Here is a 16,644-nt window from a genome sequence, read left to right as displayed (position 1 = left end):
TGTCACTGGAAATAACCTTTCCACCTTTCCGATGTTGGTGTGATTTAAGCACCTGCATTCACTGAAGTATCCTATAGCTTCCTTCTCCCATTAGGTGCTACTTGCTTAGCATGTTTACAGTGTTTATTTTTTTACTTCTTATGTCCTGTTATTAGCCTGTTTTTAATAATTCAGCTTAACCAGGCTGGGGCTTAGATCATGCTGTTATGACTGCATGAGGCCTCTCTAAGGCCTCTCTCTGAGCATTTATGGTAGGGTATTCAGCACATAGTAAACTTTTAAATTCAGGCACTTGTTTTGATAGTTAACCCCAAAACAAGGGCTGCTGTCTATGGCAGGGAGTATCCTGATCTAGAAAGCAAGAGGGAGACACATGGAAGGCTTGTGACACTCCCTCTGCATGAAATGCCAGTACACAAACGACATGGCACAAGGCTGTGAAGCTGGCAGAGCAGCCTGGCTGCCGTATCACTCCTCAAAAAAAAAAAAAAAAAAAAAAAAAAAAAAAAAAAAACAGAACAGAAACAAATAAAAAAAATCCCAAGCCGTGGCAGGGGTGCAGAGGCAAACAGCACGGGCGGAAGGGAAGGAGCCAGCGTGCCCTGGCCCAGAGCCTGCGTGGCGCCGGGCCCTCAGGGCGCGGCCTGCAATCGCTGCCGAGACAGCGACCAGCCCGAGGCGGCCTCTCGGGCTGCGCCACACGCGGGCGGCGAGGAGGGGAGCCGGGAGGCTGGGCCCGCAGCGCCGCCGCCGTCCCCCCGCACCCCGCGGACACGGCCGCCAACGGCTCAACGGCCCCACCCGCCGCCGCCCGCGCGCACCGCGGGGGGAGCGGGGGGGGTGGGGCGTGCGCGAGCGGTGGCGCCGCGCTCCCTCCACCTGCCCTTCCCCCCCCCCCTTCCCCCCCCTGCGGCGTGGCCGCGCGCCCCCGCGTGCGTGCGCGCGTGCGCGCGCGCGCGCCCTGCTCCGTGACCCATTTCACTGAACAAAGGATTTTGCTGGAATCTCAGCGCTAGACCTAAAATGGCGCCGGCGCGCTCGCCCTCCCCCGCCCACCTCGCAGCCACCATAGAGAAGGGGCTGGGCTCGGCGGCTAGAGCGGCTCCTCCGCGCACCTTCTCTACGCGGCTGTAGTCCGGGCTCGCTGGCGCGAGGAGGGGGAGGGGCTGAGAAGGGCGCTGCGAACCACATCATGGCGGGCGAGGGCGACTCTGAGCCGGAGAAGGTAATGGCGGGCGCGGGGGGGGCAGGGGCAGGGGCGGCGCGCGCCGCCACGACCTGCTTCCCCCCCGCTTCATCTGAGCCGCGCGGGGCACGACCGCCCCTCCGACCCTCCCCAGCGGCCGCCGTTGAGTTTAGCCGGGCGGGAGCGGGCAGGCGGCAGCGCCCGAACCGCCCGCGGGAGCCGCGACGGCAGCGACAGCGACAGCGGCAGCGGCAGTGGCCGCGCGCGGCCCCGCCCCGCCGGTGTGGGCGGCGGGGAAGTCGCAGCAAGGGCGCCGTTCCCCTCCTTTCTCCTCCCCGGCCGGTGGCACCGTTGTGTCTGCGCGGGCGGCGTGGGCTCCGCTAGATCCTTTGCATATATATAAGACAAGGGAGATTCTGGCTATGTGGGGCCTTTGACCCGTTTTTTTTTTTTTTTTTTTTTTTTTTTTTTTTTTTGCCGGTGGCACTTCTCTATATGAGCTCGGCGGCCCCGCTGAAGCTAGCCCGGCCGTTAAAAAGCCGCACGGTGTTGAGGCAGGTCCCCGCCACCGAGGCGGGGACGGGTGCCGATGGCCAGCCCGCTGCGGGACACTCACAGGTTGCGGTTGTTTTACAGCAGTTGTGTGAACTGCCGCTGTTACCTGCCCGGTTAGAAGGCTTCTTTGCCGCTGTGGAAATAATTAAGGAATGAGATATGAAACATAATGCTTCAGGTGACAGAATTAAAGCTCTGTATGGCTAATTAGGACCTTTCTTTTTTGCTGCAGACCCTTCTACAGGGGCTTTCTCTTTGGGGGTGAAACACTGTGGTGACATTGTAGCCTTTGCAATACCGATAGGTAGAGTTGTAACAAATGATTTCAACTATAGCAACAGGTGAAACACTGTTTTAAAAATAGGCATCATGCAGCACAGTTGTAGCATGGGTACCTTAGCCAACAACAGCAACATATCAAATGACTTCTTCCATATAAGAGTACTTGAAATTATTCATGAGGCGATTAGACCAATATAGACCAAATCCTTTTGTCCCTTTTATAAAAAGGGATTGTGTTGGAACAGCTGATGGTTGTCCACAGAGAGCCTAGATGTAATTACTGATGGGGATATGCCATACTTGCACACAAATCCAGTTGTTGTGAAATGCTTGCCATCCCTAATGCCACTCAGACGTATTTCATAATGATTTGTCTCACAGATTTGTCTACTCTTCACGTATGCTTTGCTGCAGCATTCCATCTAGAACATCTACTTTGTCCAAGTACAATATTTCTACCAAAAAATTACAACCATTTTAAAGTCGTCTTTCTGGATTTTAGTTGATATTGTTGCACACATGGTGTATGATGGTCTAAGGACTTAAACACAACAAAATGGTTGAAGGCAATTCTCTCGCCATTACTGACAAAAGAATTATTCACAGGAGGAAGTGCAGATGTTATTCTTGTTCAGCCACCTTAACTCTGACACGTGTCCTCTTGAAGTTTTCTTATATGTAGCTTCCTGTTCCTGCTTGTGGTGCAAACACATTTTTATAAGGATGTTTGTCAGGTGCAAAATAAAGAGTTGTGTTCAGGTTAGAAAGCTTATATTGCATTAAAGCTAGTCTGCTCACATCCAAAAGAAAAAAACATTTGTCAGCCCAGGGCTGTGTTTATGAATGCTGCTTGTAATTGCCATTTAAGAATTTAGTAGAAAATCAGTAGATATAAGTTAGGATAGATTATAAATGTAGGGCAGGGTATGAAATACTTGAGTAATTTTTACAAGTAGGCTTACTTAGAAATTCAGGTGTTTTTTAGCACAGACACTTCATAACTAATTGCATAATGGATTGTAACTTTACCTGTTTTTTGTGATGTGTGTTGTTTTTAAACAAATATTAGGTTCCTAAGGGTTTTCTCCCTTCTTTGGGGAATATAAAGGAAGAAAGGAAGCAGTTCTTTATAAACTTAAATAGGGAGGATGGATTGCCAGGTTTATAACAACTGATTTATGGACATCATTTTGTAACTCCTTTGAAACCATTCTTGACACAGCTGTCCATGTTTGCTGTGCATAGTAATCTTTTACTCTAAAATAACCTCTGAAATAGGAAAGCCTTGAGTATTTGTTTTTAACTGCTAAGAATACAGGTCAGTTTTACAATGAAGGTGACATCACAGACTTCTACAAAAGTATTTTTTTTTAATTTATGTAATAAGATAGTTGACACATCATTGGTTTTATATAGCTGTGCTTTATCTGTGCAGGTACAAATGCACTTGAAACTAATAAAGTGACAAAGTTAAGGCAGAGCAGAAATCAAGGTGACTTATGTGTAATAACTCAGAAGATAACCTTTCATATTATTTTGCTGAAATACTAGAAAAGGGAATGCAAGGTGGGTTCCAGTATAGCTTTTATATATTAAGCCAAATCATAAATGTTTTTGTAATTAGATTTTTTTTTTCTTTTAGTCCTTTAAACTCCTAGGATTCCTTGATGTTAAAAATGTCCCGTGTGCACGAGAATCAGTACTCTATGGTTCACTGGGATCTTTAGTTTTGGGTCTTGGACATTTTTTAGCAACCAGTAAGTACTTCTTTCTTTTCTGTGCTTATTTGTAAGGAGAAATTTGTTCCTATTTGTTAATTGGTGTTTATTCTCGTAATGGGAACCAATGGGAATGCAAGTCACTCAAGTTTCTTTCTCTGATTTTTTTTTTTTTTGAAGGATTTTTGTTTTTTTCTTTCAGGTAGAGTTAGAAGATCTTGCGACGTTGCAGTTGGTGGCTTTATTTTCACGATGTTAGGATACTGGTATGTAAAACATTTCTTGAATTTTCACAGACCTGTGTTGGCAGCTTCATATAATATGATACACTTTTGACCTTTCACACTGTTCCTGGAATGTCATAAAAGACTTGTCTAGCAAAGTGTCCTCTCTTTTCTTCCAAAAAATATTTTTAAGCAGAAGGAGTTAAATGACCTTGACTTTTTAATGTTAATATACTGTTTCAAAAACTTGCTATATTTTTTTAAAATTTTAAGAGATGAAATAACCCAGTTCTTTCCTTCTTTCTTAATTCTTTCTTTTTTTTTTCCTGTATGTGTACCATCTTTCCACCCTAATTATAAAGGCAGCATGCTCAGTGTTCATGAGATTAAGATTCAAATTATAGAAATAAGTATTTCTCATTGGATATGTGTCTTAGTCTCCTAAGTAGTGCATAATCTTTGCCTTAGAGAAGCAGCAGTTACCTACATTATTTTCTAATTAATTTTATTGGCATTACTGCATGTGTTATCAACTTTTCAGCTGGTTGAATAGCTCTGATTTGATATTGTCACTAATATGTAGCAAGGAATCATGTTTTTTTTTTTCCCCCTCTCCTAGGTTTTATTGCAGGTACAATTTTGCCCAACATAGGATCCGGCAAAGAATGCTTAGAGAAGGAATGAAAAACAAAATTTTATTTGAAGGCAGTTCTCTTGATCCAGAAAGAAAACAAACCAGCAATGAAAGAAGTGATTCATAGTCTCCTATGGAGGAATCTGTGGTCTAACACAGCTTTGGGGGAAGGTGGTCCAAAAATGGCACTCTTTCCTGTAAACATGGGAGGTGGCTGAGACTGATAAATCATGGTGTTTTTCCTAGCAAATTCAAGTAAGAAACTCATAATGAATCTGTTAAATTAGTATACAAGCCTTTCTTTGTTTCATGTATGTATATATGACTATGTACACAGTTAGGAATGACCTCCTTGGTTTTGCCCTGTTAAACATTTAGGAACTGGTACGTTCTGTTGCAGGCTCTCAAATTATTAATGACAGTGGTTTGAGACTACTTTAACTTTTATTATAAACAGAATAGTTCATTTTAGCAAAGTTGTAATTACATCTCATTTAAATATAGGAAAATATTTTCATCAGCTGTTCTTTGAGTAAGTGTATCCTTCAGTGCTGCTGTTCATTGTGCTGTTTTTAAAATAGGGACATTGAAACAGTAGGTGAATGGTTTGCTTGTGCAAGATGGGTAGTATCAGTAGCCTTCTTAAGATTTCAACTGCAGTGTAGCGGGCAGTTTTATATGCACTGTGAAATTGAAAAAATTCCATCGTTGTTCTCCCTGTGTGAAACTAAGAATAAATCACTTGCACTTCAGGAGGAGTCTCAGCTATTTATGTAACTCTTCTTATTTAATTAAAATCCTGCTCTCTGTTTAAGGAATTTCCTTACACTACCGTCTGCTGTTCAGTTGGTGAAATAATTATTTACATTATTAATAAACAGTAATGGTCAGTTATTTGTTTAAAAATCATGTGCTACTTGTATATTTTGCTGTAAGTCTTTGCTTGAAAGAAATATTGCTATGTAATTTCAAGGAAGCATTCTCTTATTTGGAAATACTGTGTTATCTAATTGTATATTGGTAAAAAAGATGAGTGATGACATAGTGTTCCTTTGCTTATATACTTTTGTCTACACCAGTAAGATATTTATTATTTTCACAAAATTACTTCAATCAGATTTCAAAATTATGTTATAAACTACTTCTTGTCTAAAGCCATTCACTGAGCAAATTCAGTCCTTTCTCCCAACCCCATATTTAATCTGAGAGGCTTTGTTGGTGTCTTAGGTTGGTGTGGGGAGGTTTGGAGTCCAAATGTAAACAACACCATTGCACTACATATTTTAATTTGCAAATATACTTGAGAGCACTAAACAAACATACTGTTTACACTAAGATAATTAAACTTTACTCTCTGGATTAGCCTCTCACAAGAAGAAAACAATCCTGTATTCTTCTCCATTTCCTTCTGTTCTCTGTTCTTCCTGTTTCTTCTGCAGGAAGCACAATAATGATAGGATTTTTGTGGAGGACTTTTAGTTCAGCAGTTTTTATATAAAAGTCTCTGGGGAGCTTGAGTTAATATGATGAAACTTTTCCTTTCCTCACTGGAAAATCTAAAACTCAGCAGTTACTCATAGCTAGCCTTAACTCAGAAGAGATTGTTTTTTGTAGCTCTGAGTGGGGTGGGGAGAGAGGCTCCTTCTCTTTGGATGGGTTAGGAGGTATTGCCTCCACAGACCTTGGAGTGGCAGAGGGATAGTGCATGAGCTGTGAACAAGTACATAGCAAGTCCCTATTTTAGTTCACGGTTGAGTCCTTTCCTATATGACATAAGAAAAGGAACCACAACCTAAGGGGGAGGAAGTCTTTCGGTCAAGAGGTCGTAGTTCAGTAGGGGACTTGAGAAAACAAAAGCACGCAGATGAAAATTTACTCTTTGGCAAAGCACAGTGGTTGAGAAAGAAGAGAATGCTGCTTCGGGCTGATAGGGAAGAAGTTAGCAAGCACATCCTTCAAAATGAATAACTATGCAACTCTGACAATAAAAAAGCAGAAACATCATGATACTGGGTAAATTAAAAAATCTGAAGAAACTGTAAGATTAGATTCTTTCCAGTGTTAATTGGCTGCTGTTTTAAGCTATTGTATTTAAGGATATTAGCTCAGTAACAATTCTACTACAGTATTAGCAATTCAGGCAATTAACTGTATCCAATTCTAGCTACATCTGTGTTGCTTAGATAACTGATCTAACATCTAGTGAACTTCTACTGCTGTGCAAAATGTAAATTGAGTATGCTGAATGTTAACATAAAAATGAAGAAAAAAAGAGTATGCAAGCAGTCTGAATGTCATGATGGACTTATTTACTTAATAAAAGTAGATGTAGAATTGAGCTAAACAAAAGTCAGAATATTTGCTGAAGGGAAGAAAGAAGGAACCTGTTGGCATAAAGGGCAGACTGGAATAGCAGAGGAAAGAATGTCCATAGTTAAACATGTAGAAAACTGACATAATTCCTCAAAGCATCTGTTACAGCTGCTTCTGCAGTAGCTTTGGAAAATAGATTGAAAATGATGAGTTACAAACCCTTGCTGAAAGAGCAAGCTGCTTTGTGAGGAACAGAAAAATAGGCATGTCAAAGCTCTTAAAGCAGGGGTAAACTAAGATAAATTCACAGGAAAAATAAAGATTATAGTAAGTTAATGGAAATACGTATAGTGATAAAAATCCATTTCCTAACTACATCTTAAATTAGTGAGCTATATTCCTATTAAGGGTAATTTTTTAAAGCTAATTCACCAGTAGGAACATACAGTATCCACCTGTGTTTTATTATTGGACTTGATATCTCTATTTTAAGTATTGCAGCTGTGACAGGTGTGATAGCTCTTACTTTATCTAGGTTCATCAATATAAAACTTAGAGTTACTAAAAGCAACGAGTAATTTTGAAAAGTTTTGTTTTCCTGCACTCTGAACAAGCCTTAAAAAAGGAGAGAGCAAAGTGTAACAACTTCAAGAGACCACAGAAAAGTCCTATTTATTGCACGTTTATTACTGTGGTCACTAAACAGCGACTGAGAGGCACACTTACTTTTTATCTCTGAAGTTGATAAAACTCTACCTTCTTTAAAGCAATCTGAAACATCACCAAAATAAATAAGTGGTTATATGGCCCCATCTATTCCTCAGTTACCTTACTCTTGCCACTCCTAGCAGTAGCAATATTCTTTGGAAAAGGTGTTTATCAGCTGTCCTCCAGCAGGAGTATGCACGTGGCTCCCGACAATACCAGGTGCCCACAGAGTAAGGGCATGCAGCTTTCAAGCCTTTCAGGGGAAAAAAGTCACTGTCAAGGCAATAGGCAGAAATGCAGCAATCTAAGGTTAATTACCAATGTTGTTAATAGAAATCTGTGTGATTAGATCATCTCTGCTCTTCAGTACTTTCTGCTAAAGCAAAGTTAATGCTTGCAGTCATCTACAGTTGTGACAGGCTCACAGCCCAATTTTTTTTTTTTTTTAAGTTGACAACAGAGGCAATTACAACTGCCATCTCAAACTCCTGCTTTGCATCTTAACCCAAGCAGAGATTGTTGGGAGACATTGTTGGCATTTTCTTATTGCTTCATTTTTCAGGTTTCCCAGCTAATTTGTGTGTCCCCCCCACCAAGTCCTCCTATGCTGCAAAGGGAAGGTGACCTCCTCCTGTCATTAACAAATTAAATTAAATTTAGAAAAGAGTCTGGCTTTTGGTAGGATGATGGGAGTACATTTGTTAATTTTAGTATAGCCAACCCAGGTAACAAGTTTTATGTGAATATAAACTTCATTGTAATGAGCTCCAAGGTGAAAGATTTACCTCAGCTTTATAGAATAATTCCCATACTTCTATCATTCTTATATCCAGGAGTTTAACTCAAGAGCTCAGTGATGACTGCTGAAAGGTATTTGGTTTGTTTTATTTAAAGCTTGAAGCAAATATGTTATTGCCTTGAGAAACTGATCCAAACAAAGTTTTTACAGTATGTTCAGGTGATGAAGTGTAGTGTTTGAAGAACTAAGAATTAATTGTCAGAAATGGATTTGACTTTTAGTTAATGTCACTCAAGGTATTGGAGCATGTATCCTTATTCTACTTTTATTGAACATACTACATTAAGCAAGATGGTTGCTAAACCTTAAAATGGGGGTAGGGCAGGAGAGGAAGAGGAAAAGTGAAGGCAGAGCCTTGGATAAGAAGATGCTAGTAAACGCAGACTTTCATTTATGGCTATCAAAACCCCTGACTAAGCGTGTTCTTAGGTCCTACCTTCTCTGTTATCCTGTATATACTTCCTCAGCACAACTCATTTTTCCATTCGATTCTACCTAGTGTGCCCAAGAACTGGCTAGCAGTGGGTCTTTCTGCTCCCGCAGAAGCAGGTCAGGCCCTTCTGGGAAGAGAACCATAAATTTGCATCCAGCTTTATGGTTTTTAAATCCTCATACCTCTATTGGGTATTTTGCCTCTCAACATTTGTTTCTAGTCCGTTACTAACCAAACCAAACCAAGCCATGTGTTTAGTATCATTCAAAGCTTGAAGTCAAAAACAGCATCAGCTCTTCCTGGGAGGAAATATGCAGGTGTAAGTGCAGTCTGTGGCCCCCAAGGCAGTTCATAAAGCCTGTTCTCTGAAAGCCACTCTGTATTTTCTTGTTTTAAATAACAGCAATTCTGTTCTAGGTGTACAAGTGGATGGTTTTAACCTTATTAGTATTTCAAGGCAGTGAAAGCTTCTGTCTATCATGAGCAAGAGTAGCTCACAGCCTTCAGCTTTTCTGAACATGTCAAGAGCCCACTGGAAACATAAAATTTACCATGGGAGCAGACTATTACCATTACAGGGTTCTCTCTTTAGACTGGCCACAGCACCGACAATACCTAGACTTTGTATATTGTAGCAAAAAGCAAAGGTGCCCCAGCTGTCCATAACTGAATGTTCACAGGGTGTTAGTAAGAGAGCGAAGTACATTCTTTGCTTACTTTTTAAACTGTAAGTGCTTGTTTATTATGTTACACTGCTGTTAAAAACAGCCGTGTCCACAGATGCACTAAGTGCCTCTCAGCCAACACGAATTCTCTCCCCAGAAGACAGATTCTGGTCATCCCTATTGATAGCAAATGACTTGCAATTAACTCCAGCAATCATGGTGTGCGGTTATCTATGAGCAGTCTTGGCCTACAGGACCTCATGTACCTGCCTGACTTCCCCTTCAGGCTTTTTGACTCTGGCCAATATTTGTGCTTTACATCATCCAGGTCAGGAGTTCTCGCCACCTTTACCTTCGCTGACGGCCAAACCCCAGGAGCGGAGTCTTTCTCTCCCACCTCAGCGCCACAAAACTTGGCAGAGAAGCTGTGCAGACAGGAGGAGTGGCTCCACCTGACCCATTTGCACAGAGGCAGGAGCACACTCACAGTTACTGACGTGTCACCACGTGAGAGCGTCTGATGTTAGGCTGGCCTATAATATGGTTGCCTTGTTCTGATAAAAAATGCACAGTTGGGGGCCCACAATCCCAGCCAACAAAATACCCAGGATATGCTACATAAGCGATTAAGGAGAAGCTAACATCCCTCCTCAGTAAAGAAATGATCAGGCTCTGGATGAGATGGCAGCAACACTGCTGAAGACAGAGCCAGTAACTGATTTGCTACTGGGCAGATACGATACCACAAATGGCTGTTGTAGAGTTTTTCATAGATCCAATATATAGTAAGATGCTTTCCAACAGTCTGCTCCTCAAAATGGAGAATATGCTTTGTTCAGACAGCCCGAAGTAATCTGGAACTACCAGTGACCGTTACATACTTTGCTTAAAAGATTCTTGTCCAGCCTTTAAAGCCCTTCAGGGTCACCCTGAAGCAATAGTGGGAAGCCAGGACAGAACTTGTTCTGCTCTCTTTCTTGACTCTGACAGTATCCAAACGCGATCTTCTTCAGTTACCCCCGCTCAACTGCCTGCTTAAAAAGGTTCAGGCCTTTCTTCCTAAATCCCATGTTGCCCCTCTGAACCACTCCCACAGACATCTTTGTACTCCAGATAACAAGATGGTCATCTCATAACAAAAAATCCACTGATCATTTTATATACCCTTCTACTAGACGCAAGCTACACTTCAAATCTTACCCCTTACCACCATCACATGCTTTCAAGTGCATCCCCTAAAATAATCAATTATGCAGCAGCCTTTTTCTCCAAGCTCCATGTGATACAAGGAAAAAGGCGTCTGCGTGTTCTGGAGGTGGTGGGCACCATGCCCTGCTCAAGAGTAGGCGCTTTGCTCCAGCTGCTCCTTTGTGGCTCTACCTGGCCATTGAGGAGACCACACTGTCTTGTCACAGGGGATCTATGTGGGTCACAGCGCTCTTGCTTACCCACCGCACAACCAGCCAGCCTCTCCCGTGGGATAGCAATTTAGATGCAAGCAGAGCAAGGGAGGCTTGCACGTACACACGTGTGCGCACTCCCTTCCTTTCAGGAATGGTCAGTCTCTAAGAACTACAAGGCTGTGTCATGCAAACAAACCACAGGCTTTAATTAAATTGCATATCCCTGGTATGGCAGTAAATCTGACGCTAAATGCGGAAGAGTACAGTTACTGATACAACTGAAGCACCTTCCAGCTGCTAGTCATCTCCAGTAGGATCCACGTTAGCTAGAACTTTTAAGATACAGCCGCCATCCAAGGAGGAAACTATTTGCTCCCTCTTTTTCCCCACCAGCCTTTGGTTGCTTTCAGTAGCAGAGCTTTCAGCGTTTCATTGTGGAACCTGGGAATGATGCTTACACTTGCTGAATAACACGTTATATGTAAAGAACAACTTTATTCCTGAAATCCTCTATCATCTCCATTTTCTACAATAGAATCTGCCAAGAGAAACTGTTGGAAGTTTCTATTTCCCTTTCATGGATGTTAAGTAAAACACACACACACAGGCAGACTGCCAAATAATAGAGGAACATAAATATCCCAGGGCTCAGCCAACACCACTGCTGAAGTAACAGTAGCAGCCCCTGTCCCGAGAACGTCCAGGAGTCACCACAGAAACTGTTTTTTGGCAACATCTCCCACTTCCAGCATGTGGCCTCCACATTCCTCTGCATCTCAGAGGGAATCAGAGATTTTTCTCAACTGCCAAACCAGTGAGGTGAGAGGGACGCCGAGCCGCGCTGGGCTCAGCAGGCTGCCCTGTGCACTCTAGTGCTGGATTGCAGCAACTGATTTCACCTTGTTCTTTCAGAGCAAGCAGCTTCTACTGCAACCACGTATCAGACTAAACCGTTCAGCTCAGATACCGGAAGTCTGCATAGTGCTCAGTGTCCCCTGCTCTATAAGGGGGATATTTCTCTTCTTTTTACAAAAAGGAGCTTTCAATTTCTTACAAAAACTACAAGGAAAGAATGTCTTAGTTCTGGAGCACAAGTATATTTTTGTAACACTAGTATGTTTTCTGATATGCAAGTATTAAAGTAGTTTCTAGTTGCTTTATCACAATTTTCTCTGAGCTTTCTCAGAACAGGCAAAATACACAAGATATAGGCGCTTGACTTACTGTTTAGCAATTTAATAAATGACTTATTTTTATTACAGCATAGCTGCTTGTACAGCAGCTATTTATATAAAAATTGCATGTACAATAGAGGCTGGGAACCAACTAACTGAATAGCAGCCCTGCTGAAAAGGATAGAGCTTACAATGGATGCCAAGTTGAACACAGGCCAACAGAGTGTTCTCACCGCACGTAAGGCAAACCACATACTAGGCTGCATCGGGACCTATGGGGCCGACAAATCGAAGGTAGTGCTTGTCTCCTTCCATGTGACACTGCTGAGGCAACGCATGGATTTCTCCTGTTCAGCTTTAGGCCTCTTGGTCATGAAGGATGTTGAAAATCTGGAGAAAGTCCAGCAAAGAGCTGCCAAGGCACTCAGAGGCCAAGAGCATGTACTCTGGAGGAAGGTGGAAGGAGCAGGACTCGTCTGAGGAAGAGCAACTATAGCATGATCTAACAACTGCCTAAAACTACCTGCAGGAGAGTTACAAAGACGGAGCCAAACTCCTCTTAGCAGTGGCAGATAATGTAGCAGAGGCAGTGGCCACAGACTCCAGCTTGGGAGGTTTGGACCAGGCAGCAGGGCAAATGTTTTTACTGAGAGGGCAGTACAGCACCGGAATGGGCTGCCCAGAAAGGTTGCATAATTTCCATCCTTGCAGGGTTTCAAGATTCAGCTAGTCAAAACCACAGCTGAGTGGATCGAGTGCTAGTGACAGTCCTACTTAAGTGGGAGGCTGGGCCAGATCATCTTCAGAGGTCCCTTGTGAACAACACATCCACAATCCTGTCGTCTACTGGGAAATTGCCCAAGATCCAAGGCAGAAGCCACAGGACACAGTGCGGACGACTGACAACACAAATCACAGTCTGTTTAGTTTTCAAAGAGTTAAATCCATAACGATAAAGTACGCAGAACTGCTCGCAGGCTGCGCTAGAGCTCTGCGTGTGCTCTCGTAGCAGCTGGAATACGAAACAGAACAGAGGGAAGCTCACAACGCAGGCTCGGTCAGACTCGCAGCCTGCACCTAACGCCGGGCTGCTGTACGCAGACCTGCTTGCTCAGGTCTCTGCTAGCTCAGCTATCTCCAAATCTTGCTTCACAGAACAATGTAAACAAGTCCTAAGTGTCATTTCTTCTAGAAAAAAAATGCCTCCAGCTCATCTTACTCTTTTCCTCTCCCCCATCTCTTACTACCTTCTTACCACAAAGGCAAAAGTCCTTTTATAATACAAGGGCTTATCTTATCAACTTAACAGCCCCACGAAGCTGAAAGTTCACCCGAGCCTTTTGAAAACACAGATTTAACCTGTTTCTGAATAGGGTAGATGTAGAAAATAAAGAATATCAGGACTTTCATATGTCTCACATTTGGAAAACACTGGTATTTTAAGCATGCAATTACACCTAAGGAGTTTTTTAGTATTATTCTGACCCCTTTTAATGATAAAAACTTTGTCACATTTCTGCACCATTTCAGAACTGGTCCTGGAACACAGACATCTGATCCTAGCTAAGGGAGGAGTAACACTGAGAAAACAAGTATCCTTTCAGTCCTTGTGTGCTAACCAAGAGGTAGTTCCAATAAAGTTATTTACTGTGAACTGCATCTTCTTTGGCACTACCAAGTCATAACATTTTTCTAAACATGACAAAGTTTGAGGAAAACCTGGCTAAGCTCCCTTACTCATCATTTCAATTTCAGTAACTTTTAGGATCAATATTATTGTGTGGATCAAAGACTTCCTACTAAACTAGAAATGAAAATAAAAAGCTTTTCTAAAATACTAGCACTGGTAAACAATGACTAACATCCATATCATCTGCATGAGAAACTTAATTTTACTAGTTTTGTTTTGCCTTTTTTTTTTTTAAAAAAAAAAAAAAGGAATTACAATATTATTAAGCATTTAGCATCTTTTTAAACAGTAACTGTGTTTATGCAGTTGTTTATTCATTGCCAAATCTTCCTGCCACTCCCAGTACTGGCAGAAAGACAAACTCAGGCAAGAGTCCAATCTAGATTCACTTCTGGCCAAGTCCCTATTTCAGCTGACTGATTCCATACAACTGTTAGCCCTGGAAAGGCTCATTGCACCAGAGGAGACAGCTGGTGCCTCAGTCGCCGAGCAAAGGGGGAAAAGCCGCACAGCACTAATAACTAACCTGCAGTTAAAATAAAAACATCCCCCGCCCCCCATCCAAACGGTGTCACTTTGTCTAGGATTAGGTGAACTCTGCCTGACAAAACAAGGTGCTTCTCTAACTTCACAAGGGGTTTTAATGCTCAAGCTACAAAGCAGCTCTTCTGAATTCCCGCTCCCCTTTTCCAGCATTATTATTATTTTTTTTTTTGGGGGGGGGTGGGCATCCTATAGCTGTCCCCACCCTCCATAGTCTTTCAGGCTAAAACTGTTCAAAATAGACTTACTTTGATTTCATTTGTTCAAAATTAAGGTGTAGGCACACTCTTCCACTTGTGAGAGCTCAGTTTTTGGCTTTTATACGTTGAAGTAGTATTGAAGCAACTCCTGTCCTTTTATAATACTCTGTTTGATTTCTTGTGGCTTAGTCTGCAGCTATGCTTTTAGAAAGCATTGACCTAGTTTCTAAAAGGTCATGATTAAAAAAAATCTTGTAAGATGGCTTCATCAGCTACTTCTATTAAAGATGCAAGTAAAACATTATTACAGTAATGAGATAAGAAATAAAAAAAAAAGTGGCTTATACCACCTAGGAAGATTTTTTTTTAATGCAAATGTCATGGCCTGCATGTAGCATTGCCAAAGTACTAGTTAATGAATTCCAATATCAGGAATAGGGGGTCAAAGGAGACTATTTTCTGAAAAATCTCTTGGTGATCAGGAATTATTCTTAACACATACCAGAAGAAGCGTGTCCCATAACTGAAGTACAATTTACATTGCGCTCCCACGCACGCACACGCATGCCAACACCACTGCTCAGCACTTCCTGCGCAGCACCCGAGCAATGCAACGCCGCCCGCCAGAAGAGCCGGCTCACCAAGGCCGACAGCCTGGATTTGGGGACGAGGACTTTCACAGGCCGTTTCAGACCACGAGCTGGCCCTAACACCCCGCACCCGAGGGCCCACACCGAGCCCCCACACCAGAGGGGGCTGCAGCACGTTTTTAGCCCGTTTTCCTCCGCGCAGTCTCTGCTTTGTAAGCCCCTAGGACAGTCTCCTGCCAGTACCACAGTGTGCCAGGAAAGTACCTGCAGTTCCACTGTCACCGGCACTATGCAGCCAAGTCTTGTGTATCCCAGCTACTGCTGCTAACAAAGCCAGAACAACTCTTTCCCTCCCCCCTCTCCCCCATGGGAGCTCCCCTGCATAGACCTGTCTGCTTCCTGCAGCTGAAGTACTCATGGGTCCATAAGGCAACATAACATGGCTATGACCTCACTGTTTACATGGAGGGGATTTAAGCAACTTATCTGAAAAGGACTTCAGAAAAAATTAAAAAAAAAATACTGGTAGCAACCTATTACTACAACTGTTGATAATGGATGCACACACATAATTTGACACTTCCACGGCTACCAGACCAGCCCTAAGGCTCCCCAGGTCTGTACTTCATAACAGAAGTCTGTTGTACCTCACCAGCATCCGCACCACCGCCGCCAGCAGTGCAGCTGCTGTAATATGGGTGCTTTTTCTTCCACGTAAACAACCCCTTCTGAGCTTGCTAAAGTTACTCAATATGCCAGACAGCCAAGCCCTCTCATTTTGATAACATACAGCTGTGCTTCTCTTGTAGTTCTCTAGCCATCAACTAGAACTTCTCACTGCCATTTTAAGCACAAAATGCAATTTTCTTTTTTTTTGATTATTAGTAATTTTCTATGTAAATGCAAGCCATTTTCACATACCAAGTACCCTCTGTAATGGAATAGGATGAAATAAAGGAATTTTTTATGGATAGATCCAGGCTGAACAAAGCCTCATGAAAGTGAGGTCTCTGCTCTACTGTAATAAATACAAACAAAAAGTAGGGAAAAGACAAGTATTTTGATTCTTGTCTTATTTCATAACTAAGTGTGCCTCATGTTTATGTTAAGACTCAGAAACTGTTATCAAAGCAGCTTTTCTTATATAGAAATTTTTTAGTAGAAACAGAAATTCCTTGTAAGACACCTACTGCCACAAGCTGAAAACGAAGGGTTGTATTGTTTTTTTAAAAAAAACATCACACCTCAAAGAATTAAACAACTCCCCCAGACTTTTGAATTAAAATACAAACTTTACAACCACATAGTAAGTGTAGGCTCTTATATTTCAGTTTAAGACTATTTTATAGAGTACCAAAATAAGCAAAGGATCAGCACTCCATACAAAGTGTTAGCTCTTGGGAGGAGGGTAGGGGGAGGAAGGAATTCAAATTACACTACAATTTTCTGCAAATCTAAAGAAAATTCCATTTCAGCAAAACAGGTTCAGGTTTAGATTTCCTGTATTTCTAGTTCATTAAATAGTG

At 42.3% G+C, this 16,644-nt stretch overlaps 1 protein-coding gene across 1 annotated transcript; it reads left to right on the top strand.

Annotated features, from left to right (window-relative positions):
* The first annotated feature begins 1,000 nt into the window (after positions 1-1,000).
* On the top strand, positions 1,001-5,493 carry LOC134139228 (cytochrome c oxidase assembly protein COX20, mitochondrial). The gene is made up of 4 exons (XM_062573639.1): positions 1,001-1,225; positions 3,666-3,780; positions 3,944-4,007; positions 4,585-5,493. Exons 1-4 carry the CDS (start codon positions 1,193-1,195, stop codon positions 4,724-4,726), a joined length of 354 nt encoding a protein of 117 aa, XP_062429623.1. The 5' UTR covers positions 1,001-1,192; the 3' UTR covers positions 4,727-5,493.
* Positions 5,494-16,644: the final 11,151 nt, after the last annotated feature.

The sequence above is a fragment of the Rhea pennata genome, chromosome 3 (genome assembly GCF_028389875.1).
Source record: "Rhea pennata isolate bPtePen1 chromosome 3, bPtePen1.pri, whole genome shotgun sequence".
Lineage (NCBI taxonomy): Eukaryota > Metazoa > Chordata > Aves > Rheiformes > Rheidae > Rhea > Rhea pennata.
The sequence above is the reverse complement of the archived record's forward strand: the minus strand, read 5'-3'. Positions and strand labels throughout refer to the sequence as shown.